General features: G+C 37.1%; 1 protein-coding gene across 1 annotated transcript; it reads right to left on the bottom strand.

Annotated features, from left to right (window-relative positions):
* Positions 1 to 305: 305 nt before the first annotated feature.
* LOC121996231 lies at positions 306 to 20,130 on the bottom strand. The gene is made up of 12 exons (XM_042550122.1): positions 19,977 to 20,130; positions 19,837 to 19,898; positions 19,127 to 19,198; positions 18,404 to 18,482; positions 3,949 to 4,019; positions 3,044 to 3,145; positions 2,870 to 2,959; positions 2,360 to 2,434; positions 2,245 to 2,277; positions 2,075 to 2,155; positions 812 to 874; positions 306 to 741 (listed from the first exon to the last, which is right to left on the bottom strand). Exons 1-12 carry the CDS (start codon positions 20,035 to 20,037, stop codon positions 562 to 564), a joined length of 969 nt encoding a protein of 322 aa, XP_042406056.1. The 5' UTR covers positions 20,038 to 20,130; the 3' UTR covers positions 306 to 561.
* Between the last annotated feature and the right edge of the window lie 2,055 nt (positions 20,131 to 22,185).

Here is a 22,185-nt window from a genome sequence, read left to right as displayed (position 1 = left end):
ATTAATTTACTCAATATATAATATTATTTAAAATTTTAAATTAAATAATTTATTTATTTATAATAATTTTACATCATTTATCTTATAATCGGGTCTTTTAAACGATAGTAGAATAGAATGACCACTACCAAAGTTTCTTCATTGGAGAATTGGAGATCAAAGTTTAGATTACTCTCTTCAATGAATGTTTTACAACTTTTGTGAAGTTAATGTTGCGATGCATATGATCAGCTGTAAGCAACACTTGTCTATGACATAGTGACATACATGATTTAAAATAACACCCACAAGGAAAATAATTAGCATTTGAGATGACCTGGCAAGCCGATTCTAGCATGTAAAAGAAATAATACAAGAATTTTTACAGGACAATTTAGCAGCTGTAGTTTATTTTCATCTTGTTGATTTACAAAATATAATAATTTGGACTAACGATATCAATCGTTCCAAATGGGCAGATTGCATAGATCACACGCTAAATAACATTAATGGACTTTCACAATGAATTAAATTGCATTTCATCATAACGGATAATGATGTAGCCAGGTAGGGTATTGAGGGTCATAAAGCAATGCCTTCCCTTCGTAGAGCAATACCACCAGGGTACGACCTGTGTACTGTGGTACTTCTCAGAATGGCTGGTTTCAAGGGTTTCTCCTGGTTGTCTTTCTGCGAAATAGGGTTGAATTTGGGACTATCTGCATTTCCATCTTTGAAATTCTCCATGAGAAATTGCAACCCCTGAAGAATAAGGGAGCAATGATAAGGGAGCAAAGTGCCTGTCAATAAAGGAACACAATGGTAGACGCACCTTGATTGATTTGTCGGCCGAGAAGGGGGCGACTGAAGAATGGGGGAGCTTCTCAGCAGTTTCCTGTTTCAGGAGAAAAATATGTAATAAGCTGTTATAACATAAATGCGATCAAGCACTGCATAGCTGACTTAGACTAATATCAGATTTTTTACATACCAAAGCAAACTATAATCAGTCCATTGAAAAAGCCCATAAAATTTCGGATGCAAAAAGAGAATGTCAAGGGATGATTTAACCAGGGGCGAAAGGACAAAATAATCAGAGTGGTCAATTGACCCCACAATAATTTGACAACTTATTATTTTACATTTAGGAAAAATAGAAATATAAAGATTTTATTCATTATATACTGTTATTTAAGACCATAGAATAATCAGGAGTGTACCCCAATGTCAAATTTATATTATAAAATTTACGATATGCTTACAAATATAAACGTCTCAGCCTCCACCACCGGTCTTAACACAGATAGGCAGTCCACAAATTATCTGAGGCTGTGAGGGCGTAAGTAGTTACTCTATCTCAATGAGATTGATATTGCATGCATACTTATTTTGAAAAACCATAAGTTAGTGGAGCATGCTGTAAATCCTGCAGTTTCATGGCATCATGGCATCCACAGAGTTAAGTGTAAAACTAAAACATACTTTCCTGGTAAGATTCAGCTAAAATTTTTTACATTTTCCCAATCAAATTGAAGTTACACAATTGAAATAGTTTAGTAACTTTGCTATGCAGGCTCAAACCTATGGCTCTAATATCTAATTGTCTGGTGTGGAGCCATAATATATTATGGAATATGTGCTCAAGTATAAGTGTTAAAACTGTTAACCTCTACAATGTTCGCCAGATTATTAACTTTGCCATGGAGGTTTAGGCCTTAAAATACTCGCTTAGCAAAGTTATGTCATTTAATCAGAACATAAATCTTAGCAATTTATTTTAAAAATAACTTCCTAACTAGAGAGTGCAAAACCTGTGGGATTTCAACCAGGGAGTTGCTAGAGGCTCGGATGCCTCAACTACTGAGGTATAAGTATGATAGCAAATACTAAAATCCACAGGTAGACCCTTTAGGAACATTTACCGTAAGAGAAAAAAAGACATTTCAAAAATCATTGCCATGCTGTGTCCTAACTTGAGTAAGACATTAAGAGATTTTCAAGTTAATCCTGCTCCGCATCAAAAAGAAAGTAGGTGAAGTTACATGTCAAACGCATCATGTTTCTATCAACTAGAAGAATGGTTACATCGTCTGACCTGGAAGAACTTAACATTCAGTCCATCTTTAACCCCTCCAACAAATTTGCATAAATAGTATATGCCTGCATTGGTCACATCCTGCAAGGCAATACATGCACAAAATGGTCTAAGTAGAATCCTTCTTGATACCCAGCACACGCCATTATCAAATCACTATAAAATAAAACCTGTTTACTTTCGAGATGTCCTATCTTTCCTTCCTGTTAACAGTGGCAAAGTTTTGTCAATTGTCGTCAATTAAGTCTAATTTGTTGGCACTAATAAATATTAGTAATAACTTACAAGCCCAGTTAGCATTTGCTGCAGCGACTCGATATCAAAGCCAATTTGAGAAAGCTCAGTTTTAACATCACCGACCTGTAAATTATACCAACTAATAAAAAAATATTTTGTTGATCTAACAAGCATCATAGAACTTGACAACAAATTTAACAAGCACAAGAGATAATGTAACCTGAAGCATATGAATGAAAATTGATGTAGTTTCAAGCATATGACATTGCAGAGCTCCAAGATAAATGTTCAGATTCCCAACAGTTAATCAAATAATGAATGAGGAATTTGTATTCAAAATTAAGGCATTGCCAGTGTACTAGGTTCATCAGTAAGCTCATTGGCTATATCTACTACATTTATAATTATAAATTTATACTCAAAGAGAATCACACCCTAAAGATACTTTATTCTTACAGGATTCTGGTCTAAGGCATCAAGTGGTTATTCTAAATTTTTGGATACTGTCAATCTCAATACCCTTAAACAGGTAATGAATAAACACTGCTATTTACTGACCTCATTCATAATAGACTTAGATATCTCCTGCTGCTCATCCAGTTTCCCATCCAAGTTTTCAAGCCTCTGGGTTAGATGCCTTTTTGTTGCCTAGAAAGAACAATGACATCAGAATAATATGATAACAAACAAGTGACTCTGAAACTCAAGTATAATAAGAAGTCTTGGGCATACAGCAAGAGATGCAGATACTTGCTCTAGTTGCTTTGACACATTTGCAACAGCGTTAGCCATATTCTTTTTGGTGACAAACATGACATCAGAGAAGGACCATCCCTGCAAGGCAATCAATTCCTTTCTTCATATATTCTTAACCTTTTATACTGGTTTAAATGGTCATCATGATTAAGTGTGAAAGGAGCAAACGACACACACACACACCAAATCACACACACACACACACCAAATGATTGTCTTCTGTAATTCACACATGAAATAAGATTCAATTATTTATGCCCTCATATATGCAACAATTTAACTAACCACAAAAATATATTAGGGATACAGGATAACCTATTTAAGCGAACCCATTTTTAAATGTTGAATCTCAGATTTCATAAATTGATTTAGAAATCTGTTCATTGCATTTCTGCCAACTGACCTTATTTTACATGCTTTTTATTTACATTTTTCCACATATATTTAAATAGCATGTAAATATAACCAAAGTATCATCCTGTGAAACGATTCAGACACACATCCGGCTGGTAGATGTATTCTTCCTATTCAATTAGTACTAGAAAGCAACTCATATATAGAAAAAAAAATATATAGTTATTGAGAGCTATTACCATCTGAAATGCATAAGTAAAACTAAGGCAGTGTTTGGTTTGGTTTGGTTATTTTCCATTATCATTTTCTGAGAAAAGGAAAAACATTGTTTGGTTGACAATTTTCACATTTGTTTTCTAGAAAAGGAAATATCATTTTATGGGAAAATAAAGAATGTCTAAAAGTCATTTTCTAATAAAAGAGAAAACGCATGTTTTTCATAAAATGAAAATAAAACCAAATGCTCTCTGAGGCTCTCCAATTACAGTATTTTGATAGACTAGTATTTTTGTAGCTAAGGAACCTACCTTCCACCACATGTAGCAATACCCTAATGTTCCAACAGCAGCAGCAGGTATTATATAGGATGATAAACCACCTGAAGTAACACAATAAGAGTAATCATCACTAGCATTCCAGGTGCAAGCATACACATTTCTTCAAAGGCATGCAGCTAAAAACATCTGACTAGCATCTAGAGCCAAAATTTCCAAGTTCAGTATACACTCAAAACAAACAAGTACACGGTAGACAGAGTAGATATCATCATATGGACTTGGCAAAGAAAAATATAGAAGTGTAAAGGGTTTGGTTGGATTAATTGAATAACTATCAGTAGGCTAATCAGAACCTGTGAATGAAGAGCTTTATGTTGACCTAGTGATCAAGTCTACAACGGTTAGGCTCAATTGATTTGCAAAACTAGCAATACGCTTAGCAGTAACTTGTGATTGATTAAAGATAAATTTTGCACAATTGTTTAATCAACAAAATCGAGTGGCCCTTCCATTAGTCATTTGATCAAGGCACAGCTTGATAAAATGTGATTAAGTGGGCTACCTATCCAGTGCTAGTCCATCCATAAGGACAAGACCATGCGACCAGGATGTGCTCTTGTTCTTGTGCTACCAACAGGAGGTGGATACATACAAACAGATAATATGGTTATCCAGGAAGGTTCTGTTCATCTCTTCGTCATGCACAAACATGTTCTCTTGTCTCTTCCGTGCACTTGAACAGGCATTGTGATATTAGCAAAGAACATAGGCTGAGCCCAGAGTTAGACCAAAAATTCAAAACAAATTTAACTCAGTTTCATTTTTTTCAGTAGAGGATACCTATTATAAAACCAAAAAGCTTATAATTTTGAAGATAAGAAAACTTTACCACATTATTATTATTCATCTAAAAGACACGACTTCAAGTCAAACGGTAACAGCACCTGGAGCTCTCACCTTATTTAGAACTAAACTACAAGGCTTGACGTTAGAAAATTACTCAATTAACCATAGAATATCCTATTATAATTTGACCTTAAAGGACTACATTGATGACCTAGACATAGAACCTAAACATAGAAGATTCCCTTGATGACTTGACCTAAGAAGTCCCTTGATAATACCGAAGCCGTAAAAGATCTCCCACACAATATGACTTTAAAAAACACCTCTGATTTTTTGACTGTAGAAAATTCTCTTGAGGGCTTGCCATCCTCCAATACCACCTTAGGTAAACCCCTTGATATTTAAAGAACCTCTTTGTTTCTAGTCTCGCTAAATTGCTTATAACTGTTCTGGTTCTAGTAAGATAGATAGAGAAATGTGTCCATTTGTAGTAATTTAAGGCTAGTCGATATATTAATTTGGTTCCTTTGCCTAGTTCTATCCACCAAAATGAAAGCTTTATTGTGTATGGAAAACGCATGTCGATACTAGAAAAAAGATTGAGTTGAGTGATGATTGTTATAAAAAATATGTCGATGCACCAAAGACAACAATATAACACATACATATGTGTGTTCATGAGCCCTAAAAATCTCATAAGGTAGTCCTATGAGAGCATTTACATTCATCTTTACTGTGAGAAAAATTAACTCTAATTTATGTTTATTTATAATGTTCAATTTTCAAATTGGAGAGTGGAATTATTGGGTGACACTCAAGCCTCCATCATTGTGTGTTGACATTGTTACAAGGAAGCTACAGAAAATTTTCCATTAGTGTTAGACTTTGAAAACTCCGCCCATGATGGCCGGTCATAGCCGGTCCCAAGCCCAGATAAAGGAGGAGGGTTGCGTTAGGTTGCCAGTCAACGTCAAACTATGGCAAATATTCAATGAATGAATTCATTAAACTATTGTGCTAATGCTAGGTTGTTTCCCGTAAGGAACGCGTTGCAGGATCCGACTGTAACGTCTCCACAAGGACCGCTACATCTCCAGAACTCGGGTGTAGTGATAAATATGCAAGAGTTCGCGTTACAGGGTCCGACTGTAACGTCTCAGCAAGGACCGCTACATCTCCATGAGAACTTGGGTGTAGTGTTAAATAGGCAAAAGTTCTCACACCATAGGTTAGATAAGAACAAATATGATAGGAAAATTAATAATCTAATATTTGGAACATGGAATATAGGAACTCTCACTGGTAAATCAATGGAGGTAGTAGATATGATGATTAGGAGAAAAATTAGTATTTTGTGTGTACAAGAGACAAAATGGATAGGCAAGAAGACAAAGATGATAGAGAACTCGGGTTTTAAGTTATGGTACACTGGAACGAGTAAAGCAAGAAATGGAGTGGGTATCATTGTAGATAATTTGTTAAAGGATGAAGTTGTAAGAGTAGTTAGAAAAGGAGATAGAATTATAGCCCTTAAGATAATAGTGGTGAAAGAAACTATAAACATAATTAGCGTATATGCACCACAAGTAGGATTAGATGAAGCTACCAAATCAAGGTTTTGGGAGGACTTAGATGAAATATTACAAAATATTCCACCAAATGAAATGATTTTAATAGGAGGTGATCTAAATGGGCATGTCGGAGTGAAAAATAAGGAATATGAGAGAGTACATGAGAGTTGTGGGTTTGGAACGAGGAATGAGGAAGGGAAAACTATATTAGATTTTGCGATAGCATATGACCTTATATTAGCTAATACGTTTTTTAAAAAAAGAGAAGAACACTTAGTCACATTCAAAAGTGAAAATAATAAATCGCAAATTGACTTTCTTATGGTTAGGAAGAAGGATAGAAAGATTTATAAAGATTGCAAAGTCATCCCAGAAGAAAGCTTAACTACCCGACATAGGATAGTAGTGTTAGATATACGCCTCAAACATAGTATCAATAGAAAGAAAATATATACAATTCCTAGAATTAAGTGGTGGAAGTTAAAGGATGAGAAACAAAATATATTTAAGGAGAAGGTAGTAGTACAAGCATTAGGTGAAATATACGATGACTCTAATACAACATGGGATAAGATGGTATCAAAGTTGAAAATAGTAGCTAAGAGTGTACTTGGTGAGTCAAAGGAACATGCACCACTAAGTAAAGAATCTTGGTGGTGGAATGAGAAAGTACAAGAGAAAGTGAAGGAAAAACGAATAGCTTATAAGAAATTATATATTTGTAAGAACGAGGAAAACTTAACAAAATATACAATAGCCAAGAAAGAAGCTAAGAAAGTAGTGAGCGAAGCAAAAAATGAAATTTTTGAACGATTATATCAAAAATTGGATACAAAAGAAGGGGAAAGAGATATTTATAGAATAGCTAAAGTGAGAGAAAGGAAAACAAGAGATCTTAGCCAAATAAAATATATTAAAGATGAATGTAATAGGGTATTAGTAAATGATGGAGAAATAAAAGAGCGGTGGAAGAGGTATTTTCATCAACTTTTTAATGAAGGTTTAGGTGACCAACTTAACTTAGGTAATTTAATTAGGTCAAATGAGCATAGAAATTTTAATTTTTATCGTAGAATTCAAACTTCAGAAGTAAAACAAACTTTAAATGAGATGCACAATGGAAAAACCGTTGGACCAGATGATATTCCGATAGAGGTATGGAAGTGCTTAGGGAAACAAGGTATTAAATGGCTTACAAAATTATTTAACATGATATTGAAAATGAAAAGAATGTCTGATCAATGGAGGATAAGTACTCTAGTTCCCTTATATAAGAACAAGGGAGACATACAAAATTGTGCAAACTATAGGGGTATTAAACTAATGAGTCATACTATGAAACTTTGGGAAAAAGTAATAGAAAAAAGATTAAGAAAGGAGACCATGACAGAAAATCAATTTGGGTTCATGTCTGGAAGGTCGACAATAGAAGCTATACATCTTAAACAATTAATTGAAAAATATCGGGAGCAAAAACAAGATCTACGCATGGTATTCATTGACTTAGAAAAAGCTTATGATAGAGTTCCAAGAGAAATTATATGGAGAATTTTAGAAAAGAGAGGTGTTAGATTGAAGACTTCAAGCGGAATAACTAAAGCATTTCCAATAAAGATAGGGTTACATCAAAGTTCAACTCTAAGTCTCTATCTTTTTATACTAATTATGGATGAACTCACCTGACACATTCAAGACACAAGATCACTGTGCGTGTTGTTTGCAGATGATATTGCTTTGATAGATGAGACACTTGAAGGAGTAAATGTTAAACTAAAATCTTAGCGTGAAACATTAGAAATGAAAGTTTTTAGACTTAGTAGAGTAAAAACATAATATATGAAATTTAAGTTTAGTAATATTAGACGTAATGAGACAATTATTAAGATAGAAGATGACAAGTTGTCTAGAAGTGAAAGCTTTAAGTATTTAGAATTATTTTTACAAAATGATGGAGGAATTAAGAGAGACGTTTATGAATCTGAGCAGGATGGGTGAAATGGAGGGGAGCGTCGGGTGTTTTATGTGACCGTAAAGTACCTCTTAAACTTAAAGGTAAGTTCTATAAAACCGCAGTTAGACCTGCTATGTTATATGGAGCTGAATGTTGGGTTATAACTCGAGCACATGAGCATAAGATGAGAGTTGCAGAGATGAGGATGTTAAGGTGGATGTGTGGACATACGAAGATGGACAAAATAAAGAATGAGAGGATTAGAGAGAAAGTCGGAGTTGCATCTATTGAGGACAAACTCCGAGAGACACGTTTAAGATGGTACGGACATGTACTTAGACGACCAATAAATGCTCCAGTTAGGCGATGTGAAACTATGATAAACGTGCATATCAAACGAGGAAGAGGAAGACCAAAAAAGACTTGGTTAGCAACAATAAAACAAGATAAAATTTATTTAAATATATATGATGATATAATAGGAGATAGAGCTCAATGGCGTAAAAGGATTCATACAACCGACCCCACCTAGTGGGAAAAGGCTTGGTTATTGTTGTTGTTGTTGTTGTTATTGTTAGACTTTGAAAAAACAAAGGAATAAGATATGATTAAAAATTGAAAAAATACTTATAACAGTTCTAGCAAGTATGTGCCCATTTATAGTAATTTCTGAGTTTAATGTTGGTCAGCAACATTACTTATGATTGGAAATGATGACCAAAGAAAGTGCTAACAACTCATTTGAAGTTTGATTAGAGCAAATGACTCAGTCTAAGATTTAGGGATGAAGTTAGCATTTCTATTTACAAATTTTTTGAGTTTTTAATTTTTAGAATTTTATTGAATTTTTTTTTTAAATGTTTAAAGTAATTTAGATTTTTGGAAAAGTCTTGGGATACACTATATTGGTCTTATTTGAGTTAAGATCCAAGTTATTTGATTATCTTCAGTTTAATAATAATATTCTTTTCCCTCTTCATTCACCAAGAGTTTTTTGGGACAGTATGATGTGTTCATGCTACATCAGCTCCCTCTTTGGCTTTAATATGATATTAGACTTGGGCCTTCACCTCTTAACAATGTCAGATTGGTGGGGCTTGTTAAAATGCATGTCAAAGGAGGTTAAAAGGGAGAGCAGTGTTCTAAAACGCGGGCTAGGCGGCCGCCTAGGCGCCGCCTAGTCGCTGTGCGGCAGCAAGTCGCGCCGGAAAACCCCCAGGCGGGTGACCTCGGCGGCCCAGTCGCCTAGGCGGCTCTTGGCGGCCCTAGGCGGCCCTCGGCGGGCCTCGGCGAGCCTCGTCGGCCCTAGTCATCGTCGCGGCACGTCTCCGGCGACGCCGGACGCGTCCGCAGCCGCCGGACGCTTCCGCAGCCGCCGGACGCGTCCGACAGCATCGCGTGATGCTTCCAGCGGCGCTGGAAGCTTTCCGCGACGCTTCCGGCGCCGCTGGAAGCAACGGCGGACTTCGCCGGACACGTTCGGCGGAGCTTCCGGCGGCGCCGGTGGCGTCCGCGCTGTCGCGCGAGTCGCGAGTCTCGCGACAGTGTTGCGTCGCGAGACGGCGTTTTTTGTTTTTTTTTTTAATTTAATAAATTCAAACAATTCCTTTAAAATTTAAATATATTTAAAATTTATTTTTTTAATAAATTTTATTAATTGATATAAAACAAATTTAAATATATAAAATTCCATTATTAATTTTATAATTTATTATTTATATAATCACTAATCAGATTTTAATATATAAATAATATATTTAACTTTTTTAATAAATAATATTAAATATTAATTTATATATTAACAGATTTAAAAATTATAATAAATATTATCATTTATCAGATATTCAGATTTAAAAAATAAAATTTTTTTAGCATACATAGTTAGATCTCCATTGCTATGAAATTATTTAAAACAACATTTAGATTTGTATATGACATTATCCACAGTCCACATGAAACAAGGAATACCGAGGAATCCGCCTAGCGCCGCCTAGTCCCCGCCTAGGCGGCCTAGGCGCTAGGCGCTGGTCCGCCGCCCGACTAGCGCCTAGCGAATTTTAGAACCTTGAGGGAGAGTATTGAAATTTCACCCCTCTTGTCTTACATTGCTGAGGCTTTTTAAGCGTGCTCAAATATCAAGGGGGCCTCCAACCTAAATTCCTTGACATCTTATGTTGAAATTTCACCCCTCTATGTCTTGTTTACTTGGGAGGACAGATTTAAGAACTATATTTATTTCATGAAAAAGGATGGATTACTTATCCTTTCCTCTATTTACTTATTATAAAATAATGGATGGATTTATGAATCCAATCGCTTATGAATCCATTAGTCGTTCAATATTTAGACATTTTTGATCCACCCAAATAGACGAAATACGACTTTCCTTCCTCCGTCACATCTTTGCTCTCCACCGCGCGAGCAATAGGTAGTCACCTTGCACAGGCGGCACTACACGGCCTGCCAGCACGGCCGCCTCAACCCTACCCGGCTGCCTCCCGCAGTCGTGCACAGGTGGCACTAAAGGGCCGCCTCACATGGCTTGGTGCAGGTGGCACTGTGCGACCACCTGGTGCGACTACGAGTCACAGGCAACCGTGCACAGCCGCCCCACACGGCCGTGAGCATTTTTACTCACAAGCACGACCAGTCAGTGGTGACTTCGCAATATTTTTTTCCTTTTCATCCTAGTGTTTCTCTTCCTTTCCCTTCTCTTTCAGATTTTTTTCTCTCCCCTTCTTTTTCTTTTCTTTTATCTTCCTTTTCTTTAAGGATTTTTTTCCCAGTAAACAGAGGATTAATATCAACTATATGCTCTTTATTCCATTCATGTACCATATTTCCTTAACTTTAAATACTTTCAGTGTCAACTCTCTAATTGACATACTTCCTTTAGTTTCATATCTTTATCTGTTTTTGTTAGTCCTCGTGCTTGAACATTAAATTACATTTATACAAATGATAACTCACATTAATGGAAAGTGTAAAACTAAAAAATACATATGTTATCAATGAATGCTTACCCCTTTTAAAATTAGGGTATTAGTTTCTTTAAAATTTATTGAAAATTTTTTTGACCTCTTTAGTATTTATTACTTTTATTTTTTAAAAAAATTAATTTCTCTCAGGATACAAAATTTGAAAGTTTATGAAACTATTTCTGAATTCATTTAATTTATTCAAGTTAAAATTGGCCATCATAATATTATTCAACCTTATACCATTTTATCATTTTATAATTTATTTAATCTTATAAAAATTAAGATTAACTAATTTAAAAAGATTTTTAATTTTATCCTAAGGGCAGTTATACAACTTGTTTGTTTTGTAAAATTATGAATATTGTTTAACATTCTTAATGGCTTTATTTAACTACAATTACTGAAGTGATTTTGTATCATTATGATGTAATATTATAGGTGTTTCTGTTACTACATTCGAGGCATTGTTTACTAAAAGTAACCTAAATGGCGTGTAACACCACACAAACATGCTACTTAAGGTGCAACGTAAATCAAGGTCAGCATAAGGCGTGACAACACTCTAAATAACCATGTGTGTTTGTTTTCTCAGAATACGTTGGAACTAAGAATTAGACAAACTATGTGAAGGATATTCAGAGATGAGATTAGAGTGACAGCAGATGTTAAGGTAATGGCATGTGATGCAAAATGAAATGGAAGAAGGTGAAGTAGCATCAGAAATACAGACATGAACGAGAATCATTAGTTAGACATTTTAACAAATTTTTTTTCTTCCCTACCAGGAAGCACAAAATTATTTTCAAGGCCAATATGAAGAAGTGAGAACTATCTAGTGTAGTTAAAATTGAAAGGAGATATTATATTATGCAATCAACATGTAAATTGAAAGGATTAGATGAAGCTACTAAATCAAAATTTTAGGACAACTTAGGTGAAATATTATAAAATATTCTGCCAAATGAAATGATTTTAATAGGAGATGATCTAAATGAGCATATCGGAGTAAAAAATGAGGAATATGAGAGGGTGGATTATGGGCTTGGAAAGAAAAATCATGAAGGGAAAACTATATTAGATTTTGCGATAGAATATGACCTTATATTAACTAATACATTGTTTTTTTAAAAAAAAAAAAAGAACACTTAGTCACAATAAAAAGTGGGAATAATAAATCGCAAATTGAGTTTTTTATGGTTAGGAAGAAAGATAGAAAATTTTGTAAAAAATTACAAGGTCATCCTTGAAGAAAGCTTAACTACCCAACATAAGTTAATAACGTTGGATATACGCCTCAAATATAGTATCAAGATAAAGAAAATATATATGACTCCTAAAATTAAGTGGTAGAAATTAAAGGATAAGAAATAAAATATATTTAAGGAGAAGATAAAAATACAATCATTATTTGAAATATATAGTGATTCTAATACAACATGAGATAGGATGGTATCAAAGTTGAAAATAATAGCTAAAAGTGTACTAGGTGAGTCAAAGGATATGCACCACTAAGTAAGGAGTCTTGGCCGTGGATTGAGAAAGTACAAAAGAAAGTGAAGGAAAAACGAATAGCTTTTAAGGAATTATATATTTGTAAGAATAAGAAAAACTTAAAACAATATATAATAGCCAAGAAAGAAGTTAAAAGAATAGTGAATAAAACAAAAAATGAAACTTTTAAATGATTATATCAAAAATTGAATACAAAAGAAAGGGAAAAAGATATTTATATAATAGCTAAAGTAAGAGAAAGGAAGACAAGAGATCTTATCCAAGTAAAACATATTAAAAATGAATGTAATAGGGTACTAGTAAACGATGAAAAAATAAAAGAGCGGTGAAAAAGATATTTTCATCAACTTTTTAATGAAGATTCAGTAACCAACTTAACTTAGATAATTTAAATAGGTCAAAGAAGCATAGAAATTTAAATTTTAATCGTAGAATTCAAAATTCAGAAATAGAACAAGCTTTAAATAAGATACATAATGGAAAAGTCGTTGGACCAGATAATATTCCGATAAAGGCATGAAAGTGTCTATAGAAATAAGGTATTGAATCACTTATAAAATTATTTAACATGATATTCAAAACGAAAAAAATATCTAATCAATAGAGGATAAATACTTTAGTTCGCTTATATAAGAATAAGAAAGACATACAAAATTATGCAAACTATAGGGGTATTAAACTAATGAGTCATACCATAAAACTTTGAGAAGAAGTAATAGAAAAAATATTAAAGAAGGAGACCACGATGATCGAAAATCAATTTGGGTTCATGCATAGAATATCGACAATAGTTATACATCTTCTTAGACAATTAATTGAAAAATATTTGAAGCAAAAACAAGATCTGTACATGGTATAGTAACTTAGAAAAAACTTATGGTAGAGTCTCAAGAGAAATTATATGAAAAATTATAGGAAAGAGAGGTGTTAACATAACATATATTGAACTAATTAAGGATAGTACGAGGATGTAACAACTAGAGTAAAGACGCACAATAACTGAAGCATTTTCAATAAAGATAGAATTACATCAAGAATCAGATCTAAGTCCCTATCTTTTTACAAACTCATTGCACACATTCAAGACACAGTACCGTGGTGCATGTTGTTTGCAGATGATATTGTTTCGGTAGATAAACACATGGAGTAAATGCTAAACTAGAATCTTGGCAAAAAATACTAGAGGGGAAAGATTTTAGATTTAGTAGAATAAAGACAAAATATATAGAATTTAAGTTTAGCAATATTAAACATAATGAGATAATTATTAAGATAGGAGATGATAAGTTACCCGGAACAGAGAGCTTTAGATATTTAGGATCATTTTTGTAAAATGATAAGAGGGATTGAGAGAGGTCTTATATAGAATACAAGCAGGATAATTGAAATAGAGAAGAGCGTCGGTATTTTATGTGACCGTAAAGTACCTCTAAAATTTAAAAGAAAATTCTACAAAACTGCAGTTAAACTGTGATACGATGCATGATAGAGGGGTCGGATAGCTGACGTGGTCAGAAGTCAAGCCCACGTGGCGGTCAGAAGTCAAGCCCACGTGGAGGTCAGAAGTCAAGCCCACGTGGCGGTCAAAAGTCAAGCCCACGTGGAGGTCAGAAGTCAAGCCTACATGGCGGTCAAAGGTCCAGCTTATGTGGAGGTCAAAGGTCAAGATTACAAAGCAGTCAAGGTTGAGCCTATGTGACATTTAGGGGTTGGGCCTATATGGCACATGGCGGGTAGTAAACTCGGAAGGTAGGACGTATAGATCAGGATAGACGGACTAAGGTTTACAGGTCAGAACTTACAGGATAAGACATGCAGAACAGGATACACGGATCAGGATGTACAGTTCAGGATAGGCGGACTAAGGCTTACAGGTCCGGACTTACAAGATAAGACATGTAGAACAAGATACACAGACCAAGTGTACAGGTCAGGATAGGCGGACTACTTATAGGTCAGGACTTACAGGATAAGACATGCAGAGCTGTTAGCTAGAGCCCTAGAGCCAATCATTTGATGATTGTATTTTGGACTTATTGTATCATATTCTATATAAATAAAGGCATTTGGATTTTGGTTATTATACTTACTTGTATTGGTGCCAAATAAACTAAGTATAATAATGTCCTTGAGTAGATGGTTCTCACCTATATCAATCGGTTAGTTGAACCGATAGTGAGATGCTATAGGGAACACTACTCTAAATCATTCCTAGTCGAGTATTAACATTCAGGGACAATGTTAATGCAAAAAGACTAGCATGTAGGTCAACTCGATGACTTGATCTCACAAGTCATGGATATGGAGATATCAAGTTGGCACATGGGTATGCATTGGAGAATGTATACTGAATGACCCGCCATGAGAAAGTATCATGGATCGTTATATGAGTGTCATATACTTTCTCATGTGGCTATTAGTATGACTAAGTCCTGAAGTCACCATGGATCCCTACATAAGGAGTTATGTACTTTGGTTTCGTCAAACGTCACCCGTAACTGGGTGGACTATAAAGGCGATTACTGGGTATGTAACGAATTATGCAGAGGGATGTGAGTGATGTAGATGGGATCTATCCCTCCTATATGACGGGAGTGACATCAATATTTTTGATAGAGTAAGACCACGAAGTGTATGGCCATACTCAAATGAGTCAATATGAGATATTGAGCTCTTTTGATTGAGTGAGTCTACTTGGAGTTGAAGATTTAGATTGGTCAGAGGATGACACGGTCTATGCCTCACATTGATCAATCTAGATGTGTAGGATAGAAGGACACTTGTCATATATTGTGAGGAGTCATCACAAGGTAATGTTGGATCTCAACATTCTTGTAACTTGGGTAGCAATGATGTATTGCTAGATGCCGCTCATTGCTTATGTTTCTAAAGGAGTTTAGAAACATTGCCAACGTTACAAGAACCTATTGGGTCACACACAAAGAACAAGTGGATGGAGACTAGGTTCATATGATGAACCAATTGGATTAGGTTCATATGATGCACCAAGGATTAGATTGGATTCAAATTAGACTTATTGAGTTAGACTCAATTAGATTCAATTGTTGAATGAGTCTAATTTAAATTTGATTCATTGAGTCAATTTATATTAATGAATTGAGATTCATTAAATTGAAATGGACTTGAATCAAAGGTTGGATTTGACTCAACAAGGAAGAGAATTGGTCAATTTGACTTGACCAAATGGAAGTTGAAACATCAAGTTTGACTTGATGCATTGCCACATCATGAAGGTTGATTCATCCTATATGGCATGACTAACCTTGCCACATCATCTCCACCTCATGAGGTGTGCCACCTCATGGAGGTTACAACACCTCCCATTCCATTTAATGTGGCTGGCCACATTAAATGAGGGAGTTATGTGTGTGGCCGGCCACACTAAAGGATGAAATGGTTTTCATTTAGTGTGTATTGATGTGTGGTAATTGTCTCATCTTCTTCCTTGCTTCTTCCTTCTCTTCTCTTGTGGTTTTGATGAAAAGAGAAGGTGGTTGAGTGGATTCCAACACAAAGGAAGGGTGAAGGTCACAAAGGAGGATACTACTTCTTGAGTGTAAGAGATTCCTTTGCATCCTCTCTATTTCTTCCTTTCAAATCCCATCCGAGAGCTCTAGAAAGTGCTAGCACACTTGGGGCTCTCTTCTCCATACTTTGAGTGTGAGAGACACTCCTTGTTCGTGTGGATATCATTAGAGGAGTGTCTACGTTGACACTCTCGAGATCCGGCGTACCGTTGGACGAGCGGGATTTGCGAGGGCACGCTTCAAGGGTAAAATTCTTAACATGTAGATCTAGGATTAGATCTAAAGTTTTGAAACTCGTACTTGTATTTCATTCGGTTTTTCCTTGCACGGATCTACGGCTTTGGGTGATTCGGGGTTTCCGCGACGCGAAAAGCGGTTTTTGCGGCCCGAAAAACCCAACAAGAGCAGGATACACGGACCAGGATGTACAGTTCAGGATAGGCGGACTAAGGCTTACAGGTTAGGACTTACAGGATAAGACATACAGAATAGGATATACGACCCAGGATGTACAGTTCAGGATAGGCGGACAAAGGCGTACGGTTCAGGACTTACAAGATAAAATACGGAGCAGGGTCGTGCATACAGGACAAGATTTAACGAACGACAAGCGAGGGCCTCGATTAGCACGGCAGTAAGCGCAGGTCTGGATTTACCGGGATTTCCCGAATGGCAAATGTAGGACTGGGCATACAGATCTGGATTTATGGGGCGACAAACACAGACTACTGGGAATGCAGGTCTGTGCCCACAGGTCAAAGTTTGCAGATACGAGGACCTAGTCCAGGGTTAACGGACCTGGGTGGGCACGCACTATAAGACAATCAAGCCAGAGAATCGTAACAACCTGTCAGAGAATAATCACCGCATGTCAGGGAATATGCTAACGGTCCAGGGCTCATTGCCCCCCGATCCCTCTTCCGTCCTATAGGAAGATGCCACGTGTTATTCACCGCCAGGCAAATCCTGACACTCGTCAGACTCTAGAAGTACCCACTGCCATATAAAAAGGGAGGCTTTTTCCCTTACGCAGGGACGCTTACTCATTTTTTGAATTCATCCTTTACTTTTCGTCCTTTCATTGTGCTTCTGGGGGAAAAGTACCTGACTTAAGCGTCGGAGGGCCTGATCCGGGGACTTTTTCCCTGGTTCTTGGTCTCTAACGTGAGGGTGGCTTGTCTGAGTGTATGCAGAACCCTCGCCTCATCATCCTAATCATCACCCCCCGTCATTCACCCGTGGGAACCTTTCCGATAGGTACCAGATCAACAAGGCGTCTCCACGACTTTCCGTCAACATCGAGGACAGCACAGCCAGTCTTTGTCCGACTCAGCTTCCGGACGGGATCAAATTGTTATGTTATATGGAGCTGAATGTTGGGTTATAACTCGAGCACATGAGCAGAAGATGAGAGTTGTAGAGATGAGGATGTTTTGGTGGATGTGTGGACATACGAGAATGGACAGAATAAGAAATGAGAGCATTAGAGAGAAAGTCGGAGTTGCACCTATTGAGGGAAAACTCCAAAAACTCTTAGACGACCAATAAATACTTCAGTTAGGCGATGCGAAACTATGACAAACATGTATATCAAACGTGGAAGAGAAAAACCAAAAAAGCCTTGGTTAGCAACAATAAAACAAGATAAAATTTATTTAAGTATAGATGATGATATAGTGGAAGATAGAGCTCAATGGCGTAAAAGAATCCATATAGCCGACTCCACCTAGTGGGATAAGGCTTGGTTATTATTGTTGTACTCAACATGCAAATCCGATTTAGCTTATATCACAAACACACTAATCAAAGTTTGACAGCCAAGTTGGTTGCTTGGATTAGCTAGCATCATCTGAATATAAGAGAATCGCAACACACATCACACACCCAATAGACGTGCACTAACATGCTTCTTTATATCTAACAATTTTAACAAGCCAATTTAAAAATAAAAATTGCAAGAAACATGATAAGCACATTACTGAAGGGAAAAAAATAGGTGAAGAAGGAAATGAAAAGATTTAAAGCAAATAAGGGAAAACAGGAAATAAAATGTAATGAAGATTTCTAAGACTTTACCAGTAGAATTTTCACCATTAACTATGGTCACAGGTCGAGATATCGTCAGTTCTCTAATCTCTTGGGCCAAATGCTTAATCTACAAAAAAGGACGGAGTATAAGTTAGCAAACATCAAATATACATGGATACAATATTAGGGTTTCAAGTTAGTATGAGTGTATTATTTTACAATTTAGTTATTCAGGTCAACATACTAAACTGGAACACAAACCGCTTAATTGTAGGTCAAAAAAGGTTAAGACCCATTTATGACCCAATATATTTAACTTCACAGGTGAAGTCTTGTAAATGGGTTTTGTCATCTTTTACCACTTCTTGAGTAGAGCTATCATTTATTGCACCTCACATGTAGCGAGCAAGTGACTTGGTGGAATGGCAAAAATATCATGATAGAGGAAGTGATCATTGATGTCCTAGTATAGTCTTGTGTTGGAATTGTGGGAAAAGAGGAAAGTGCCTTTTGAAAGAACTATTTATCAACTTGTGCTTCCGTATTTTATGCCAATGTTTGGCACTGTAGCCAATAGTTTAAAGGGAAGTATTTACTTGGGTGAATTGTTATGGAAAGTAACATAATGTGGTCAATTATTAAATTATGCACCGAGTTGCAAACTTCAGTATGTGACCTCTTGAGCAAAAATAGAAACAACTTAATCTTCAATACGAAGACCTTGTTACATACTAAAACAGTAAAAAAAATAGAGGAAAGTCAAAGGAACACCTGAGAAGCAAGGAGTGCAGTGTCATAGTAATTATTAGAGGTATCTCCTTCATTTACACCTTTCATAAATCCCTGAAAAGTGCAAGTACATCTCATTTTAATAGTTAATCAGGATATTACTTAGAAAAAGATGAACTGATATATGTTACAGAAGAATCTGGCCTCCCAAATGTATCGACGAAACATCATCAAATCAAAGCAAGAACACATGAGGTAAGTTAATAATTCAAATGGCTATCATATCAATAAAACAGTAAACAAAGTAAAGTATGCTGTATTGGTTTCTAGCAAATTTGCTCAATTTCTATTGTGGCATGGTAGGCTACAATTATAGAGAAATTGCAACATGGTTCCATCTACCTGCATCTTGCTCTCTGAATTAGGACTCAAGCTCATACACTTCTTTCAGATGATTTTACAACCATATCTAGCTACTCGTGAGTAAAGGGATCGACCATCAAGTTCCAAAATAATAAAAACGTATAATCGTGCCAGTGACGAACAGTACACAAGAACTACGCCTTACCTTTTAAGGCGGCTGAAAGAGTAATTATAATGCCTTGTAAAATAAGTTATTTTTAACAAACATAACTATCGTACCCGCTATGCTAAATACCTGAAAACTTCTTTGACGGCACATGCCTAATCTCAAAATTCTAAGAAATAGTCTACCCCAATGCTGGATAGAGAGATCGCAGTAGAAGAATCACCTGAAGGTCCGACAAAACATCGGAGATCCGGCCGTTCCTCAGGATTATTGATCCGGTCAGACCTAGACAACAGACAGAGTACGGAACGGGAAAAATAACATCGCAGAAGAGTAAACAGAGGAGATCGGTATGCATCGTACCTGCACCGACGAGGATGAGGACTTTGGAGGACGACATCCCAGTCTGCATCGCCATCGCCATATCCTTCTCTGGCGGCTGTGGTGGCCGGGACAGAATTCCAAGGCGGAGAGGGAAGAGTTGAAAAGGGTAATGGGAAATTATGCGACGGCTTTCCTTTTTCGATGGACGTCGATATTTATATTAAAAAAACATTTTAGATTAAAACGGAAATTAAATTTTCGTTTAACAAAAAAAATAAAGAAACGAAAAAAAAAAATAAAGTGTCCGAGAAGGAGTTGCTACGAAATAAGACATGACTGGGGTCGCGATAGGATGGACATAGCGGTATAGGTCATGCTAGGATAGCGGGCCGATCGGGACTGAAGTTGTGACATAGAGCATGGTTACGGTACGGAGGCCGGACTTACGGTGGCTGATTTGTTCGGGCCTTTAGCGGATACTTTGCAATGTTAAGACATCGTGTTCAGTTTGCCGGGCAGATAGGAGGTTATTTTTAAAACGTACTCCAATACTAATTTTATAGATGACTTATTTAATTTTATATGAATTTCGATAAAGTCTGAGATAAATATTTTTTTTTATGTGTTAATTATTATTCTAAAGATTAATAGTCGTTCATGATGTATTTTTTATGTGTTAGTCTTGAGACGAATTAACAGGAACGTTAAGAACGAATGTATTCATCTTTTTATCATCATTAAGATTAATTAAAAAATATTTATAAGGATGATTTAAATGGTCAATATTTTAAAAATTATCGTTCTGTTGAAATGATCTCTTATATGGATAGGGGACATCTCTTGTATCAAGTGGTAGCACTTTTGTGTACATGCTTTGACTTGTTTTGCCCTTTGTTATATTTGAATGGGTCATAAGATAATAGATATTATATTATTTAATTGATAAATAAATTTATTATTTGGATGTATATTCTTTATATTTATGATTTGATTTTGAACTCAACTAATGAAGTCCACAATACAATTGATTCGGTGGTAAGAGCCCGAGACCCCTTAACGAGGGGTCAACGCCACGTGGGGGTCAAAATGTTAGGTGGTCCGTCGAAGAAAGGTGAGCCGACCGGACTCATGAGAAAAGGGCAAGCCGATCGGTCTGCTAGTAAACATCTGATAGTAAGAGGCGCCCTGACAAGAATCGGGGTTCCGACGCTCAATGAAACAGTAAATAATAACCGAGCGGAAGGCCTAAGAGAAGGCAGGACGTAATGGGCGCGCCGCCCGGCCGGCGCAGGGAATTAGGGCCGTCCGGACGGCGCTCTTCATCTAGCCGGCCGGATGGACGTCCTGGGCGGCGGTGGGTAAATAGGGACAGGAACATCTGCTGACAGCCGTCAAGTCATATGGCTAAGCCATACTCCTAGTCTGACAACGGGGTGTCCTGTTGTCCCATCGAAGGCGCGATGGGACTGTTGCAGTATGGCGTCAGGTAAGCTTTCTGACAAACACATACCGAGGTATAGGCTGCGGACACGTACGCGCCTCGGTGGGCGTGTAGAGGCTCTTTCACCGCTCTATATAAAGAGCCGCAGACTTCGCCGGAGGTACGCGTTCAAGGCCTTGGGAGCTATTTTTTCCGCCATCTGTTTGCCTGACTTGAGCGTCGGAGGGTCGCCGCCGGGAACCCCTTCCCGGCCCGACTTCTGTGCAGGTTCGCCGGAGCTTCGTACGACTAGCCGGAGGCCCACGTCATCGACTAGGAGAGCGCCACATACCCAGCATCCGTTGAGTCAGCGTTCGGACAGGATCAATTTGGCAACATCTATGGGAACGCTCCTGCATCTGATCGGAAGCAATGGACGAGGCTGGACGACAACACATGGTGACACTTTCGAACGAGGAACTCGACGCTCTGATCGAGATAAGGGCCGCCAAGCTCGTGGAGCAAAAACAGAAAGCCACAGCCGAGCGGCCGGAGCAGCAAGCAACATCAGCGTCTGGTGGTCGAGCGGAAGCACCACCGGCCACCGTTGCATTTCATCGAGCCCTATTCCGCACCCCTGAAGCCGTACCAGCTCATAGAGATAGGGGATCTTCTTCGGATGAGATGCCTAGACGAGATGACAGAAAGGGGAAAGCCCCCCGAGCGGACGCATCACCCGAGAGGATTAATCGCCAATTTTCAGAGGCTATTCTGAGAGATCCTCTGCCGAAGCACTATGTGCCTCCGACGATCGGCGAGTATAATGGG

Source organism: Zingiber officinale, chromosome 6A (genome assembly GCF_018446385.1).
Source record: "Zingiber officinale cultivar Zhangliang chromosome 6A, Zo_v1.1, whole genome shotgun sequence".
Taxonomy (NCBI): Eukaryota; Viridiplantae; Streptophyta; class Magnoliopsida; order Zingiberales; family Zingiberaceae; genus Zingiber; species Zingiber officinale.
This window is presented reverse-complemented; position numbering and strand designations above follow the sequence as displayed.

What these genes read in the sequence shown, in the direction of transcription:
- LOC121996231 (XM_042550122.1), bottom strand. Translation starts at nt 20,037, where the DNA reads ATGGCGATGGCGATGCAGACTGGGATGTCGTCCTCCAAAGTCCTCATC. An exon ending in ATGTTTTGTCGGACCTTCAG is followed by an intron (nt 19,199 to 19,836) that starts GTGATTCTTCTA and finishes TGCACTTTTCAG; the next exon opens with GGATTTATGAAAGGTGTAAA. An exon ending in CTGCACTCCTTGCTTCTCAG is followed by an intron (nt 18,483 to 19,126) that starts GTGTTCCTTTGA and finishes CCTTTTTTGTAG; the next exon opens with ATTAAGCATTTGGCCCAAGA.